Here is a 19,757-nt window from a genome sequence, read left to right on the forward strand (position 1 = left end):
GGAATTTGATAAGCATATTCTCCACTCCATTATCTAAATCATTAATGAAAATACTGAACAGTACCGGACCTGGAACAGACCTTTGTGCAACCTCACTATATACATCCTCTCAGTTTGACAGTGAACCATTCATAACTGCTCTTTGAATATGGTTTTTCAACCAGCTTTGCACCCACCTTATAGTAATTTCATCTAGACCCCATTTTCCTAGTTTGTTTATAAGACTATCATATGGAACTTTGTCAGAAGCCTAATTAAAATGAAAATATATCACATTTACTGCTTCCCTTCATCCACAAGGCCAGTAACCTTATTAGGAAGAAAATTAGTTGGTTAGGCATGATTTGTTTTTGAGAAATCTATGCTGGCTATTACTTACCATCCTGTTATCCTCTAGGTATTACAAACAGATTATTCAATCATTTGTTCCAGTATCTTCCTGAGTATCAAAGTTAAATTAATTAGTCTATATTTCCCTAGGTCCTCTTTGTTAAGAGGGGTATTATGTTTGCCTTTCTCCATTCCTCTAGGACCTCACCTGTTCTCCATGAGTTCTCAAAGATAATTGCTAATGGCTCTGAGATTGTTTCAGCTAGTTCTTTAAGTACACTAGGATGAATTTCATCAACCCTGACAACTTGAATATATCTTAGCTAAATATTCTTTAACCTGTACTTACTCTACTTTGGCTTGTGTTCTCTTTGACTTGTACAATTGTGTTAAACATCGGGTCACAACTAAACTTTTCAATGAAGACTAAAGCAAAATAGGTATGAAAAACCTGCACTAGGATCTAGGCTCTGGTCCCTGGAGATTACAAACCCCATAGTCAGCCTGCAGAGTTAATAAACTGTATTAGGCAAGTAGTTTTGATCCAAGATAGACCTGGTTGAAAAATTCAATATTATTTCCACAAATGTTTGAAACAAAACATTTTTGTATTAAAATTTCATTTTTCAATGGAAAACTTGAAACAAAATGTTGTTTGGTTATAAATTAAAATCATTTTTTCATTTGTTGAAAAATGTAAAAAGTTCCATTTTTAGATTCTGACCCACCCTCCACTCTATTCCTCATGCTTTTTTCCCATTCCCCTCTGGAAAAGGGGGAAAAAAGATGAAAAGTGAGGGGGGAAAACAAACCCGTGAAAAGAAAACTAGAAGAAAAAACCCTCCCCAAACTCCCTGTCACTTATTTACTTTTTATTCTATTTTAAAAGTAGAAAGAAGCTGGATTCCAAGCCACAGGGTGAGGGATTATTTCTTCACCCATCCATGGTTCCTTGATCCATCACAATCACCAGGGTTTTTTTAACTGTCATTCTTCAGAGCTTGGATTATTATATATACATAAACTAGCTGTCTGGCACAGTTTGAGAGGTTTGGGTGTACTCTCACAAAGACGTCTGTAATTGCTCCTTGATACTTCCCCATAGATGCTAAATGTCTCTATTTAGAAAGAAAAATCCTAATTTTAGTAAAAACAAAACAACAACAACAAAATAGTATTATTTTCTATCCTGTCCAAAAAATCCACCTGTTCTTCAGTATTTCAGTGGAGTTAAAAGTATGGCTTCTATTTTCTTCTCCTTAATGAGGGCTTGACATTGCTTGTAGTGAAGAAAATGGCAAAACTATTTCATATTAATGGGACCAAGACTAGACCTTTTACAGTCATCATGCAGAGTATCTGTGCATATCTGCTGTTTCTGGCCCAATTTTCATACATGGGGTCCTTAGCAAGAGATTCACATCCCTTATTTAGCATCCTAAATAGGCATTTAGGTTTGGGCCTGTTAAGTAGGTATTTAAATCTTTAAATGTTGAGTTAAGCACCAAAGGCAGAACTAGACATTCTGGTTAGCTTGTCTGTCTGAAAATTAGGGTCACTGCCTTTTGAGCTGTATGTGAGGCAACTCCCCAGGTGTATTACTAGCACTACTTGCTATATCTCTGCTCTGACTCGTCACACCTTCGAGTTCTAGAGAGACTAATTTACCAGAGGCAACTACATGTTCAAAATATAGGCCTCCCGTCCTCTGCACACTATCCCAGTAAATATTACCAGGTAGAATAAAATTAATCCTTAAAGGTACATAGACTCAAAGAAAAGCATATTTTGAAGCAAATTTGCTTATGGAAGAAGCTGAATGAAGACCCAAGAAATGCAGAGCTCTTAAAAAAGAGCCAGTTGAAAAATACACATGCCACAGATTATATGCCATGGTTAAACTGCAAAATTATTGCAACCTATGGCTTTCTAGTGCATATAGGTAATGAATTATACACTTTGCTCATATATTTATTAACAGTGCAGTAACTATATGGCATCTTCTTTGGAAGCAATATTAATTACATGGCAAATGCTACAATATTATCATTTAGTAACTATGATCAAGTTATGTCCTGGTTGTACAGTGACTTTCCACTGCTCACTAGAATAGTGGATCCTGGTGATCGATGCAGTTGGAATCACCCAGGGAGAAATAAGGAGAGATTCTTATAGTTTTGACTGCTTTGGAACATTCTCACGCACTTGCAGTGTGGCCAGAGTCATACTTGGTACGAGTAAATCATGCTGGGAGGAAACGAATACAGCAGCAGCCAATATCTTAATGGCCACACAAAATCGATTTGTTTAACTGTGTAGGACAAGTGGGGGGCAGATAGGCAGCTTATGATTTATGTCTTGTCCATTGCTTAAAGAACTTAACAAATGACTGCTTGACTGTTAAGAAGAATATGCTGTAATAAAGGAGTATGATTAATGATCACTTATACCAAAATATATGTGAAACATTCATAGGGCATTGCAACTGCAAAACACATCATGGTTACAGTAAAGAAAACAAAAGCTACTCACCTATCTGAACTCCACCTTCCACTGAACACAAGTACTAATGATGAAGAAGAAAATATAGTACACACTGAGGGCAAAATACTGCACAGGGTTAACAAAAACAGTGTAGTGGTCCCTGACACTCGAGAAAGGAAGGAGGCCACCCCACCTCACTATTGGTGGAGAACAAGTAAGTGTTTTATAGGGGAAAGCATCGACCCCCTGGGCAGGACGAATCATAATAGTCTTTAGCCCACAGCCGCCTAGCTGGGGCAGACAGTAATTAACAGCCTATAATTAGCAGTTTGTAAGGGAGCTCTGGCCCTCTGGGTGGTACCAAGCCACAGTCTTTAGCCCACAGCCGCCTGGTTGGGGCAGACTACAAGCAACACACGGGCCTTCTGGTCTAGGGGTGAATGGGTTGCTACCCTAGGGGTGGGGTTGGCGGCAGCGGGTAATGGGACCCAGGCCCACCCTCCTCCACAGGGTCCGAGCCAGGGCCCTAACAGTGGTGGATGGGTTCACCATTTGATTAGCAGGGATCGTCCTGAAACATGCTGACCCACACTCTGGCATCAGAACCAGAGTAGAGTCTGGTCCTCCTGGGCCACTTCCTACCACAGTTTGGGTGTAGGGCTCAGTGGTACAAAGATCCTCTGTCTCCTCAGGGTACTTGGCTTCTGGCAGCTCTGGCAGCTCTGGCAGCTCCTCAGGGTCTTCATCTGTCTCCCCTGATGACAAGGCATTGGTCTACTCTGGGGCTGGACTGGGCTCCTGCACCCTAGAAGAGATGTCCATTCTTCTGCAGTGGCTAAGTAGCAATTGAGCTCCAGGGAGCTCTTTTTTTCCTGTCTTGCCCTGGTTCTTCTGGGAGGGGGTGGGGCAGATTTGGCTCCACCCACTCAGGAGAGTATAGTAGTCCTTCACACTCCAGTTCGGCGGGAAGCCATTCTGCCTCCCTACAGTCCGGTTTACATCAGCATAATAAATGTGATTCAGTGTGATTACTCCTCTAATTTGCTAGTCCCCTTTCAAAATAAACTTGAGATGGTCTCTTTTAATGTGCAGAAACAACAATGCGCTTATTCCAGACCCTCCTGAATTCTGACTTTTTAATATGTTTCTTATGGCATTTTCAAGTGACCCACACAATAATGCTCTATACTATTTATTTGGGAATTGTTTTTGGATTGGCTTCAATGAGTTCTAGCTTATACCCATACTGATTGAGACTCCACTGTCATAGACCACAGAAATAAAATGCACGAGGCCAAACACATTTCTAAGACTGTGCCTTTAACTAAAAGTTCTACTAGTTAGATACCAATGGAGTATAATACTGTATAATGTGAAACTATGCAGAAAACTGGATGTTGAATCCACTTACATTCATATTGATTATATGACTACAAGACCAATTCACCTGAATTAAAAGAAATATAGTGCATTGTACAAATACTGTATGTATTGTTTTTGGCTAATGAGTTTAGCAAATGAATTGATGTCTTCTGATGTATTTACTGATTCAGTATATACAAACTCTTTCTCTTTCTACAATCTCTTCCATGGAAAACAAAAACTAAATGATAAATGGCACAGGTCTGTTTGTCCTTTCCCTAGCTATATTTTCCCCTTTTCAAATGGTAATAACCTAAGAATGATATCCATCTGTGTCATGAGATAGATTCATTATGCAGAGTCTTTCCTGATTATGATCAATTAGCACCCAAAATGGAGCCACTTTGAATATATTCTCTTAGTGATTAAAACAGCCAACATAATTGCATTTGTGCTCTAACATGCTTATGTTTGTTCAACATGTCACTCAGAATATTAATTGAAAAGAAGAGTGTTTTGGTCTTAGATTTTTGGTTTTGATTATTCCTCTGTTATTTGGGTCTTTACTGTTTAAAAAGCCTCATCTCCTGCCCTGGGCCCTATAAACCAGGTGGAAGGGCTGGGAGGTTATAAAGAAGTCCTAAAATCCCAGTGTCCAGCTGAGGGAGAATTATCCATGAATACCTTTACTGATCCAGTATACACAAGTGTTTTCACCTTCACAAAAACTGTGAATTGCCTACTGAGGACCCCTCACGAGTGTACTGGGGGAGGGGCATGGCTGAAGCACAGAATTATGGGAAATTGAAGACTGAGAGGGCATGAAGGTGGCTTAAAGCCAGTATAGCCCCTGCCTTCTCCTGAACTGAGAGTTCTGTGATACCTGTCTTGGAGGCACTGCACAGAATCCCACCAAAATACTCTATTTTGCCATCAGGGGGACAATAGGATAAGCATAATGTTTTGAAATTTATCTCATAAAAATGTTTAAGCAGCCATGCAGGTGAACTTGTGGGGTCCATCCTTCAAAGAAAGTAAGAAATATAAAATAGATCAAATTTTCACAAAAGAGCATTTCTCTCTATTATTCCTCTGAAAAAGATAAGCACATTTAATATAAAGTTTCAAACATGCTCCTCCAATAACTAAACAATTTCATTATTGTGTATAATTCTGGACACTTTATATATGGACACTTTATAATTGGACACTTTATATATGCATAAAATTATATCCGATCCCTAAGAAAAAGCAGATTCCTAAAGAACAGATCTCTAAGATTGTCATGAGAAAAGTACACTTTATTTTGAAGATTACTCATATGGCTTCCAGTTACTGTATGAACAGTGTGTTTATGACTCATTCATATGTGGAAAATATGCTTTTTATACTTGTTAACATATAGTAAGCTTCTAGAGAAAGAAACATTTATAAATCAGTCACTATAGCAATTTCATATGAGATCAAGGCTTCAAAAATCTACATTTAGTAGAGTTGAGTACTAAACTTACTATAATGATTAAGAAAGTTTACCAAATGGCTGGAATGTTAGACTAGAACTTTGGAGTCCTGAGTTCCTGAGCTCTGTCATAGATTTACGATGTGACCTTGGGCAAGTCATAATCTCTTTGTGCTTTAGTTTCCCATGTGCAAAATGAGGATAATAGTATGTCCCTGCCTCACAAAGGTATTGTAAGAATGCTTACAATTGAAGATAATGAGGTATTCAGTTTCTATGGTGATTAGGTCCACATTGAACAGATATTTATGGAAATTTTAAGCTAAGATCACTTTAGTCATGATTTTGCATTTTTGTGCTCTCTTTTAGCTAGTTTTAAAATAACTGGCTTGACAATCCACAGACAGAATATTTAAAAGTCACATGCTTAAATAGTTGCTGAAATAAACATTTCTATTTGCATGTATAACTGTCCCTGATGGATACAGTTGAGTACTCATCCTGTTAGGGAACAGAAAAAAATGTTACCTATAACATCCAAGCAAAAGAATTTGAATCCCAGTACTGATTATTGGGCACTTGAAAGTGTATCAATGCACAGACTAAAAAAAAAAAAAAAAAAAAAAAAAAGGTGCTGAATAAATTGAACATTGAATACGTTTGAAGAAAAAAACAGTTACTCACCTTCTCGTAAGGTGTTCTTCGAGCTGTTTGTTGTTCATGTCCATTCCAATCAGGTGTGTGCACACACACGCACAAGGTAGCTAGAAGATTGTTCCCCTAACAGCCTCTGTCAGATCGGCCTGGGCACCCCCTGGAGTCACATCTTCATGGCACTCAATATAGAGCCTTGCTGAACAGCCACTCTTTCAGTTCCTCTTGCCAGCTACTCTGAAAGAGGGATAGGAGGGTGGGTATTGAAATGGACATGAACAATACATCTCAAAGAACAGTTACGAGAAGGTGAGTAACAGTTTTTTCTTCTTCGAGTGCTTGTTTATGTCAATTCCAATGAGGTGACTCACAAGCCCAAGTTTAGGTGGTGGGGTCGGAGTCTTCCACTGATTGGAGCACTGCTCGTTCGAAGGCCGCATTGTCTCTAGCCTGCTGGGTAATCGCATAGTGCGTGGTGAATGTATGGGTGGAGGACCACATCACTGCTCTGCAGATTTCCTGAGTGGCAACATGAGCCAGGAACACTATTGATGAAGTCTATGCCATGGTAGAGTGCCCAGTGATGGGAGGTACAGGAACCCCTTCCAGGTTGTAGCATTCATGAATACAGAACGCTATCCATGATGAAATGTGTTGTGACGACTCCAGCAGATCTTCCATTCTGTCCGCTACTGTCACGAATAACTTGACTGATTTTATGAATGATTTCATTCTCTCAATGTAAAAGGCCAGCGCCCTGTGGACATTCAGAGAATGGAGTCTCTGTTCCCTTCTGCTGGAATGTGGCTTACAGTAGAACATGGGGAGAAAAATGTCCTGATTAATGTGAAACTGTGATACAACCTTTGGGAGGAAAGCAGGATGAGATCTGAAGCTGAACTTTGTCCTTACAGAACACAGTTAAGGGAGGCTCTGACCTTAGGGCCCTGAGCTCAGACATCCTCCTGGCCGAGGTTATCGCTACCAGGAACACCATCTTGTAAGAGAGGTAGAGAAGGGAGCATGTCACCAACAGTTCAAAGGGTGGTCCCATGAGCCTAGAGAGGACCAGGTTGAGGTCCCAGGTGGGGACAGGTTTATGGACGTGAGGGTATAACTTGTCGAGTCCTTTTAAAAATTGGCTGACCATAGGGTTAGCAAACACCAAGCGGCCCCCCGCACCTGATATGGCGGCTAAGTGCACTCTTACTTGAAGACAACGAAAGCCCCTGCTGCTTCAGATGAAGGAGGTAGTCCAGAATGAGCTGCACTGAGGCTAGTTTCGGGAACGAATGGTGTGCACCTGCCAGACTGAAAATCTCTTCCACTTGGCAAGGTAAGTGGCTCTCGTAAAGGGTTTCCTGCTGACAAGGAAGGACTTGTCCAACTTGATCTGAGCAGGAAAGCTCCAACGGGTTCAACCATGGAGCTATCAGACCATGAGGTGAAGCGAGTAGAGGCACGGATGTTGAAGACAACCGTGATCTTGTGTCAGAAGGTCTGTCAAGAGTGGAAAGGTGACCGGTGCTTCTATGGACATGTCTAGGAGAGATGTGTACCAGTGCTGATGGGTCCAGGCTGGTGCTATCAATATGACCTGAGCTCATTCCCTCCGGATCTTGAGGAGTACCTTGTGAATGTTCAGTAAGGGCATAAAGGACATAGCCTCCCCATGAAAGGAAGAACACATCTGCTCTGGAACCTGGGCTGTGATTCTGGAAGAAGCAGAACTGCTGGCATTTTCTGTTGTGTCACATGGCAAATAGGTCTATCTGGAAAAAGTCCCACCTCTGGAAGATTCAGAACATGGCATCCAGGTGAAGGGACCACTCGTGGGCGTGAAACGACCTGCTGAGGTGGTCCGCCAGCTCGTTCTGTACCCTGGGGAGGTACGAGACTTGCAGGTGTATTGAATGTTCCACACAGAAGTCCCACGTCATGAGAGCTTCTTGTCACAGGGGAGAGGAGCGTGCACCTCCTTGTTTGTTGATATAGAACATTGCTGTTGTATTGTCCGTAATAACTGATACACAATGACCTCTTAAATGTGCATGCATGCACATTAAGTGTGCTAGGCACACCGCTTTGAGTTCTCTGATGTTCATGTAGAGAGCCAGGTCTGCCTGAGACCAGAGACCTTGTGTCCTGTGTTCTCCCAGATGTGCTCCTCTGTCCAAGTTTGATGCGTCCATCACTGGTGAGAGATACAGCTGAGGACTAATGAAAGGGATCCCTGAGCACACCTCCTGAGGATCGAGCCACCACAGGAGGGAGTTGAGGGCTGGGCAAAGCAGGGTCACGATCCTGTCCAAGCTCTCTCGGGCTAGGTGATACACTGATGCGAACCACAACTGAAGAGTTGAAGCCTGAGTCTGGCATGCTACACCACATAGATACAGGCAGCCATGTGTCCCAGAAACTTCAGGCAGATCCTTGCTGTGGTGTTGGGAAACTGTCTGAGGTCTCAAATGATATCTGTCAGGGGCTGAAACCTTGCTTCCGGCAGGTATGCCCTGGTTCAGGTTGAGTCCAGTACTGTCCCTATAAATGCTATCCTCTGGATGGGGGGACAGAGTTGATTTTCTGTCATTTAGAAGGAGACCCACATTGTTGAAGGTGGCTCTGATGAATCTGACCTGAGCTTCCACTTAGGTCCTGGAGTGGCCCCTAATCAGCCAGTCATCGAAGTATGGAAACACTTGTACCTGGCGCTTGCACAGGAACATGGCCACGACTGCCATGCACTTGGTGAAGATTCCAAGTGCTGCTGACAGTGAATTGGTAGTAGGTATTGTTCACCACAAACCTGAAGTACTTTTTGTGGGGCTGAATGATTGCAATATCAAAATACGAGTCCTTCAAGTCAAGGGCGGCATACCAGTCTGCTGGATCCAGCAAGGGGATGAGGGAGGCCAAAGAGACCATTACAGAAGTTTATTGCTGCTGTGACAATGAGAGAGAGCAAGCAAGCGTGAGAGTGCGTGCAACAGGGTGTATTATATGTAGCTGCACATGAAGAAGTTACTAAAGAAAAGCTAAGTCAAGGAAATTACATTTGCAGTTTTAGTGTTTTGAAAGCTCTCTCTCTTCTGAAATCTAATATGGAATTCAGGCCATTAAATGTGGAAAAGATAGAAAAACATGGAGTTATCTATGGCTAATTTAAACTGAGAAAATATTTTAAAATCTGATCAATATTATTTGTAACACAATGGTGATATGCCTATGTACATAAATAGAAAACACAGAATTTATCTGCTATGGTTCCCTCCCTTCCCTCTTTGGCTTGTAAGAGTGAAAAGGATATTCTGAATGGAAATATGAGCAGGTCTAGAAAACAAAATAGTGAAGAGGTCAGCTTTGGGAGGGCAGGAAGAAAGACAGTTTGGACAAAAAAGCAAAATCACTATTTTTAACATTCTTAAAATCTTAATTCCCATAAATTCAGAACTGTGTTTAAAAATTATCTGTCTCAATCAATGTATTCCTCCACCCCATGGAAGAACATGGGCACCAGCCATGGATGTCTGAGAAAGGACAGCAGACCATCTTACTATTCCCCACATCTCCCCAAAGACAGCAGTTCAGGGCTGCCCAGAGGGGGGGCAAGTGGGGCAATTTGCCCTGGGCCCCGGGCCCTACAGGGGCCCCGACGAGCTGCTCCAGGTTTTCGGTGGCACCTCTGCGGCGGGCCCTTCAGTCACTCCGGGTCTTCGGTGGCAGGTCCTTCAGTACATCCGAAGACTCAGAGTGGGTGAAGGACCCACCGCTGAAGTGCTGCCGAAGCCTCGGAGCACCACCCAGTAAGTACCAAGCACCGCTGCAAGGGGCAGTAAAAAAAAAAAAAGCCACGATTGGCGGCACTTAGGCTGCTCTACCGCCGCCGCTTCATTCTTCAGTGGCAATTTGGCAGCGGGCCTTTCCCTCCGAGAGGGACCCGCAGCTGAATTGCCGCTGAAGACTCAGCCCTGCCCTAGGCCTCCTGAATCCTCTGGGCGGCCCTGCAGCAGTTACGGGGAGCAGGCCAGGCAAGTGCCCATGAAGACATGGGGCAAGGAGAAGGATTGTAGGTCACTGTAAGGAAAATGAGGAGAGCATCTAATGTGCTACTGGAGTTTGAAGAGGTGGCAAGACTTGCTGGTTTCAACAGGAAATTAAGAATTCCTCTTAGAGTTTCAGGACACAACATCTAACTGTAACTAGGGGACTGCAAAACTGCTATATTAGGTAAATAGGATCTCCATGAATGAAAACTTTTAGGTTTTGGGGTTTTTTTTCATATCCCTATTAATGACCCCAGGACAGTTGCTATCCACCCTGTTCGAGAATATACCTGACCCAGTGGCTGAGAAATGCTGGTCTTACACATCATTTTTTAACATTTGAAAAGAATGGTATTTCAAAGCTTTCAAAATTTGTCATTTTGAAAGTCCTAATGCTTAGAGTGCTGTTTCATATAAGAAGACTACTGGTACTTAAACATGATTTAAATACTTATACACATAGAATTAATAAAACAGAGATATTTAAACAAAAGCACAGTTAAGACATTAAAATAAGCTGATAAGTACGTGTTTATATGCACATATATGTGGAGAAGAGGTTGGGGTGGGAAAAATAAGAGAGGAGGAGTGATTTTAAATCTAAATGAATATTGATATTTATAAGTCTTTTCTTCTGCAGATCTCAAATACATGTATGAAGGAATGTATGCACCTTCTAACATTATATAGGTGGGGAAACTGAGGCACAGAGGAACAAAGTGACTTGCCCAAATTTACACAAAAGGTCAGCAGCAAAGCAGGGAATAGCATTTTTAAGTCTCCTGGTCCCCAGTTCATTGCCTTGTCCTCTGGACAATATTAAATTTGAACCAGGTATTCTTCATCTTGCGTATCTTAAATTCAGTTTGTCTGATGATAACCTAGGACATTGCCATAGTAAGTAAAATCAGATTTTTGCTTTAAGAGACAGTAATCAAGAGAATTGAGAATGAAAAATGTACAACTGTAAACTCTAATTCAGATTTGGTACACATTGAAGCAAGCACATTTCCTGTGAGTCTCATGTAATATGAATACAAGTCCTGAATACTGTATTAGAAATAATAGAAATCGTATTTCTTTGTACAGATCTGCCACATGTTTCAGAGCTCTCTCTTTCCTCTAAATCTTTATCAGTTTTCCTCTGTTCCTAATGATCAGCGTTAGGCTTGTCACTGTAGGGCTGTTTTATGAAATATGTTGGCTCATCTTTGTTCACTGCATCCGTGGAGTCACCAACATCATACATGGAACTTTGCTTGATCCCAAATCCAGAGCTCACTTTCTGCTGTTTCTTTAACCTGAAAGGAAGCAAAGTGTGTGATCCAAAAACAAATCAGAAATGCCCGTTGTAAATTTAAAACTATGGCAGATCAAATGTCTTCCAAGCAAAAGTTTGTTATCACTCAAGTGTAGAGCATTAGAAGTTTAGATCAGACAGGAATTTTGCAGCTCAGTTAACTTTAGGGCACATATTGGATTGTTTCCCCAAAATTTGATTCCATAATGCACCTAAGGGAAAAGAGATACTATTTTAGATTAAATTATCTGAAATCATCTTTTTCAACAAGAAGCAGGGTATGTACATTTGCTTACATACTTTGAGATAACTATTACCCTTTATTTACTGAATGGCATTTTTGGACTGTGGTAGGAATATGTATGATTTTTTTCATCTATTTTGAGCAACAACTGCTGAGCTTTCCTTTGGGTATGTATGGGGAAGTATAAGAAGGCACCTAAATAATCAAGATAATGCAAGCCACTGGTTTACCAGGTTTTAGTGTCTGAAGGGCAGGAGCCAGGAAATGTGCAGAAACAACTATCCTGACAAAAGATGTTGGGTTTGATACATTCTACAGCATTTTGCTCAACAACAGTGAGTCCAGGTTAACATTTTGTAAATTACGGTTAACTCTCATTCTTTCTGGGACACTGTAGAATTTTCCCACCTTTGGTCAGACAGCCCCTGCGTTGTTGAGGAGGAGGAAGGGCCCACGGAAGTAGAGCAGTTAATGGGAGCAGAGGGAAACTTTCCCATAGTTGGAACCCTCCTTCCAGACAATGTTGGGGTATCCTCTCACACTGAGGTTACCTCCCCGGGGGAGGGAACTCCAGTCACTAGGAAAAGGCAGGTGTTAGTAATGAGAGATTCAATCATTAGAAACATAGCTGGGTTTATGATGACCGGGAGAACCGTATGGTGACTCGCCTGCTTGGTGCAAAGGTTGCAGATCTCTCTAGGCATCTAGATAGACTTATGTGTAGTGCTGGGGAGCAGCCAGTGGTCGTGGTACATGTAGGTACCAATGACATAGGGAAGGGTAGGAGAGGCATCCTGGAGGCCAAATTTAGGCTGCTAGGGAAGAGATTGAAATATAGGACCTCTAAGGTGGCATTCTCAGAAATGCTCCCAGTTCCACACACAGGGCCAGGTAGGCATGCAGAGCTTCAGAGTCTCAATGCGTGGATAAGACAATGGCGTAAAGAGGAGGGGTTTAGATTCATTAGGAACTGGGGAAACTTTTAGGGTAGGGGGAGCCTATACAGGAGAGATGGGCTCCACTTAAACCAAAGTGGAATCAGACTGCTGGCACTAAACATTAAAAAGGTTGTAGAGCAGTTTTTAAACTTGGAGATGTGGAAAAGCTGACTGCTGCAGAGGAGCAGGAGAATCGGACAGAGACTGCTCTTAGAGGAGAGTCTATTGATAGAGACCTCTAAGTTTTAGTCAGGAGAGAGGATGGAAGAAGATAATGTAAGGGCCAGATCAGATGAGAAACATTCACATAAAAAAGCATTGAACACATCAGAAAAGGGCAGACAAATAAACAGTGACAAGTTTTTAAAGTGCTTGTACATAAATGCTAGAAGTTTAAATAATAAGATAGATGAACTAGAGTGCCTCATGATAAAGGATGATATTGCTATAATAGGCATCACAGAAACCTGGTGGACTGAGGACAATCAATGGGACACAATCATTCTGGGGTACAAAATATATCGGAAGGACAAAATAGGTCATGCGGGGGGGGAGGGAGGAGTGGCACTATATGTGAAAGAAAATGTAGAATCAAATGAAGTAAAAATCTTAAGTGAGTCCACACGTTCCACAGAATCTCTATGGATAGTAATTTCATATTCTAATAAGAATATAACATTGAGGATCTATTACTGACCACCTGACCAGGACAGTGATAGTGATGATCAAATGCTAAGGGAAATTAGAGGAGCAATCAAAATTAAGAACTCAATAATAGTGGGGGTTTTCAATTATCCCCATATTGACTGGGAACATGTCACCTCAGGATGAAATGCAGAGATAAAATTACTGGATAGTTTAAATGACTGCTTCTTGGAGTAGCTGGTATGGGAACCCACGAGGGGAGAGAAAACTCTTGATTTAGTCCTGAGTGGAGTGCAGGAGCTGGTCCAAGAGGTAACTATAACAGGACCTCCTGGAAATAGTCACCATAGTATAATAACATTTAACATCCCTGTGGTGGGAAGAACAGCCCAACACTGTGGCATTTAATTTCATAAAGCAGAACTAAGAAAAAATGAGGGGGTTAGTTAAACAGAAATTAAACCGTACAGTGACTAAAGTGAAATCCATGCACGACTGGAATGTTGGTGTGGATGGGTATAGTTTGCTCAGGAAGGATAGACAGGGGAAAAAGGGAGGAGGTATTGCCTTACATATTAAAAATGTACACACTTGGACTGAGGTGGAGATGGACATAGGAGATGGAAGTGTTGAGAGTCTCTGGGTTAGGCTAAAAGGGGTAAAAAACATGGGTGATGTCGTGCTGGGAGTCTACTACAGGCCACCTAATCAGGTGGAAGAGGTGGATGAGGCTTTTTTCAAACAACTAACAAAATCATCCAAAGCCCAAGATTTGGTGGTGATGGGGGACTTCAACTATCCAGATATATGTTGGGAAAATAACACCGCGGGGCACAAACTATCCAATAAGTTCCTGGACTGCATTGCAGACAACTTTTTATTTCAGAAAGTTGAAAAAGCTACTAGGGGGGAAGCTGTTCTAGACTTGATTTTAACAAATAGGGAGGAACTTGTTGAGAATTTGAAAATAGAAGGAAGCTTGGGTGAAAGTGATCATGAAATCATAGAGTTTGCAATTCTAAGGAAGGGTAGAAGGGAGTACAGCAAAATAGAGACAATGGATTTCAGGAAGGCGGATTTTGGTAAGCTCAGAGAGCTGATAGGTAAGGTCCCATGGGAATCAAGATTGAGGGGAAAAACAACTGAGGAGAGTTGGCAGTTTTTCAAAGGGACGCTATTAAGGGCCCAAAAGCAAGCTATTCTGATGGTTAGGAAAGATAGAAAATGTGGCAAAAGACCACCTTGGCTTAACCACGAGATCTTGCATGCCCTACAAAATAAAAAGGCGTCATATAAAAAATGGAAACTAGGTCAGATCACAAAGGATGAATATAGGCAAATAACACAGGAATGCAGAGGCAAGATTAGAAAGGCAAAGGCACAAAATGAGCTCAAACTAGCTATGGGAATAAAGGGAAACAAGAAGACTTTTAATCAATACATTAGAAGCAAGAGGAAGACCAAGGACAGGGTAGGCCCACTGCTCAGTGAGGAGGGGGAAACAGTAACGGGAGACTTGGAAATGGCAGAGATGCTTAATGACTTCTTTGTTTCGGTCTTCACTGAGAAGTCTGAAGGAATGTCTAGTATAGTGAATGCTTACGGGAAGAGGGTAGGATTAAAAGATAAAATAAAAAAAGAGCAAGTAAAAAGTCACTTAGAAAAGTTAGATGCCTGCAAGTCACCAGGGCCTGATGAAATGCATCCTAGAATACTCAAGGAGTTAATAGAGGAGGTATCTGAGCCTCTAGCTATTATCTTTGGGAAATCATGGAAGACGGGGGAGATTCCAGAAGACTGGAAGGGGGCAAATATAGTGCCCAACTATAAAAAGGGAAATAAAAACAACCCAGGAAACTACAGACCAGTTAGTTTAACTTCTGTGCCAGGGAAGATAATGGAGCAGGTAATTAAAGAAATCATCTGCAAACACTTGGAAGATGGTAAGGTGATAGGGAATAGCCAGCATGGATTTGTAAAGAACAAATCATGTCAAACTAATCTGATAACATTCTTTGATAGTATAACGAGCCTTGTGGATAAGGGAGAAGCGGTGGATGTGATATACCTAGACTTTAGTAAGGCATTTGATACGGTCTCGCATGATATTCTTATAGATAAACTAGGAAAGTACAATTTAAATGGGGCTACTATAAGGTGGGTGCATAACTGGCTGGATAACCGTACTCAGAGAGTAGTTATTAATGGCTCCCAATCCTGCTGGAAAGGTATAGCAAGTGGGGTTCCGCAGGGGTCTGTTTTGGGACCGTCTCTGTTCAATATCTTCATCAACAATTTAGATGTTGGCATAGAAACTGGGAGGGACTGCAACTGCTTTGGAGGACAGGGTCAAAATTCAAAATGATCTGGACAGATTGGAGAAATGGTCTGTGGTAAACAGGATGAAGTTCAATAAAGATAAATGCAAAGTGCTCCACTTAGGAAGGAACAATCAGTTTCACACATACAGAATGGGAAGAGACTGTTTAGGAAGGAGTATGGCAGAAAGAGATCTAGAGGTCATAGTGGACCACAAACTTAATATGAGTCAATGGTGTGATACTGTTGCAAAAAAAAGCAAACGTGATTCTGGGATGCATTAACAGGTGTGTTGTAAACAAGACATGAGAAGTCATTCTTTCGCTTTACTCTGCGCTGGTTAGGCCTCAACTGGAGTATTGTGTCCAGTTCTGGGCACTGCATTTCAAGAAAGATGTGGAGAAATTGGAGAGCGTCCAGAGAAGAGCAACAAGAATGATTAAAGGTCTTGAGAACATGACCTATGAAGGAAGGCTGAAGGAATTGGGTTTGTTTAGTTTGGAAAAGAGAAGACTGAGAGGGGACATGATAGCAGTTTTCAGGTATCTAAAAGGGTGTCATCAGGAGGAGGGAGAGAACTTGTTCACCTTAGCCTCCAATGATAGAACAAGAAGCAATGGGCTTAAACTGCAGCAAGGGAGATTTAGGTTGGACATTAGGAAAAAGTTCCTAACTGTCAGGGTAGTTATACACTGGAATAGATTGCCTAGGGAAGTTGTGGAATCTCCATCTCTGGAGATATTTAAGAGTAGGTTAGATAAATATCTATTAGGGATGGTCTAAACAGTATTTGGTCCTGCCATGAGGGCAGGGGACTGGACTCGATGACCTCTCGAGGTCCTTTCCAGTCCTAGAGTCTATGAGTCTATGCTTTTCAAAGATATCATAATAGAGGCCCAACTTAAATTTATACCACAAATTAAAAAAACACAGTAAAAGAACTAAAAAAGAGCCACCATGGCTTAACAATCATGTAAAAGAAGCAGCGAGAGATAAAAAGGCATCTGTAAAAAAGTGGAAGTCAAATCGTAGTGAGGTATATAGAAAAGAGCATAAACACTGCCAAATTTAGTGTAAAAATGTAATAAGAAAAGTCAAAGAGGAGTTTGAAGATCGGCTAGCCAAAAACTCAAAGGTAATAACAAAAATATTTTTTAAATACATCAGAAGCAGGAAGCCTGCTAAACAACCAGTGGGGCCCCTGGATGATCGAGATACAAAAAGAGAAACTAAATGGAGTCTTTGTTCAGTCTTCATGGCTGAGGATGTTAGGGAGATTCCCAAACCTGAACCAGCTTTTGTAGGTGACAAATCTGAGGAATTGTCACAGACTGAAGTGTCACTAGAGGAGATTTTGGAATTAATTGATAAGCTTAACAGTAACAAGTCATGGGGACCACATGGCATTCACCTAAGAGTTCTGAAAGATGTGAAGTTGTGAAACTATGTGAAGTTGTGAAACTATTAACTATGGTTTGTAATCAGTCCTTTAAATCGGCTTCTGTACCCAGTGACTGGAAGATAGCTAATGTAACGCCAATATTTAATATGGGCTGTAGAGGAGATCCCAACAATTACAGACCAGTAAGTCTAATGTCAATATCGGGCAAATTAGTTGAAACAATAGCAAAGAATAAAATTGTTAGATACATAGAAGAACATAAATTGTTGGGTAAAAGTCAACATGGTTTCTGTAAAGGGAAATCATGTCTTATTCATCTATTAGAGTTCTTTGAAGAGGTCAACAAACTTGTGAACAAGGGGAATCCTTTTAACATAGCACACTTAGATTTCCAGAAAGCCTTTGACAAGGTCTCTCACAAAAGGCTCTTATGTAAATTAAGTTGTCATGGAATAAAAGGGAAGGTCCTTTCATGGATTGAGAACTGGTTAAAAGACAGGGAACAGAGGGTAGGAATAAATTGTAAATTCTCAGAGTAGAGAGGGGTAACTAGTGCTGTTCCCCAAGGGTCAGTCCTAGGACCAATCTTTTTCAACTTATTCATAAATGATCTGGAAAAAGGTGTAAACAGTGAGACGACGAAGTTTGCAGACGATATTTAACTGCTCAAGATAGTTAAGACCAAAGCAGACTGTGAAGAACTTCAAAAAGATCTCACAAAACTAAGTGATTGGGCAACAAAATGGCAAATGGAATTTAATGTGGATAAATGCAAAGTAGTGCATATTGGAAAAAAATAATCCCAACTATACTTATAATATGATGGGGGCTAATTTAGCTACAATAAATCAGGAAAAAGAGTCATCGTGGATAGTTTCCTGAAGACGTCCATGCAGTGTGCAGTGGCAGTCAAAAAAGCAAACAGGTTGTTAGGAATCATTAAAAAGGGGATAGAGAATAAGATGGAGAGTATCTTATTGCCCTTATATAAATCCATGGTACGCCCACATCTTGAATAATGCGTACAGATGGGTCTCCTCATCTCAAAAAAGATATACTGGCACTAGAAAAGGTTCAGAAAAGGACAACCAAAATGATTAGGGGGTTGGAACGGGTCCCATATGAGGAGAGATTAAAGAGGCTAGGACTTTTCAGCTTGGAAAAGAGGAGACTACAGGGGAATATGATAGAGGTATATAAAATCATGAGTTATGTGAAGAAAGTCAATAAGGAATAGGGGCCACCAAATGAAATTAATGGGCAGCAGATTTAAAACAAATAAAGGAAGTTTTTCTTCACAGAGTGCACAGTCAACTTGTGGAACTCCTTGCCTGAGGAGGTTGTGAAGGCTATTACTATAACAGCATTTAAAAGAGAACTGGATAAATTCATGGAGGTTAAGTCCATTAATGACTATTAGCCACGATGGGTAAGGAATGGTGTCCCTAGACTCTGTTTGTCAGAGGATGGAGATGGATGGCAGAAGAGAGATCACTTTATCATTGCCTGTTAGGTTCACTCCCTCCGGGGCACCTGGCATTGGCCACTGTCAGTTGACAGGATACTGGGCTAGATGGACCTTTGGTCTGACCCAGTACGGCTGTTCTTATGTTCAATAACTATTGTCCATTACAATGAAACCTCCTATAAAAGTGAGGTTGATATGAATTAAAATAAATGACTCCTCTAGTAGAGAGAGACAGTGAAATTACTTAGCAATACCCTGTTATTACTGTAGTTTGCTTTTGCGACTTAACCAAATTAGAGATGCTGTTCTATATATTCATATGAATACATCAGCACTTATGTTAGCATGATGGTTTGCAAGGCAACACTGCACAATGCCACTTTATACTTTTCCTTATTCTCTTTTTACCCCAAAAAGGGAGACTACCACCAGAATTTAAAACTGAAAAAATTCAATTGGAAATCAGGGATATGAGCTTAAATGATACAAATAACATTCTGTTTCCTCAAGAATATGGATGTTACATTTTCAGTAGCAAATAATTTACTTTAAAAAAAGAAATATGTCTTGCTAATAGAAACACACAATCAATTCCATTAATACTAGCCTATATTTTTTATTTATAGTTCCTAATTAATGGGCTGCTCTGATACTTGTAAAAAAATTTAGCTGATGGTTTCCTGCCCTTCTGATATCTTTAATGCATCAGTAGAGTTAGATGTTCATTTTATTTAATTATTTAATTGCATGAATACAATTACATATGTTGTGAACCAACAGTAAAATCAATATCTTGCCTAATAACTTTTAGAATATTTAGAACAAGTATTTGAAAGTGTCCGTAAAAGAAAATATGTTTGCCAGCCTGCACTAATAAACTCGAATACTGATTCTTTTTCAAAGCTAGCACCAGTCCATAATAAACAACACTATGCAAAATGTCTCCTAACCTATTAATATAGAGGAAACCCCTGCACCCACCACCCCACTGATTTGCAACCATCTGCAGTATCACAAATCAAAAACAGCTCCTACTCTATGAGAACTACGGGGACTGCTGTTCTATTTAAATTAATCCTTATCAAGGTATAAATGGAGTGCATTGCACA

General features: G+C 40.8%; 1 protein-coding gene across 1 annotated transcript in view; it reads right to left on the minus strand.

Annotated features, from left to right (window-relative positions):
- The window catches only part of CCDC102B (coiled-coil domain containing 102B), a 354,221-nt gene that overhangs the window by 18,689 nt on the left and 315,775 nt on the right, over nt 1-19,757 (minus strand). The window contains 2 exon segments of the mRNA XM_030552669.1: nt 3,457-3,619; nt 19,698-19,705. Coding sequence (XP_030408529.1) covers nt 3,457-3,619; nt 19,698-19,705 — 171 coding nt within the window.

Source organism: Gopherus evgoodei, chromosome 2, assembly GCF_007399415.2.
Source record: "Gopherus evgoodei ecotype Sinaloan lineage chromosome 2, rGopEvg1_v1.p, whole genome shotgun sequence".
Taxonomy (NCBI): Eukaryota; Metazoa; Chordata; order Testudines; family Testudinidae; genus Gopherus; species Gopherus evgoodei.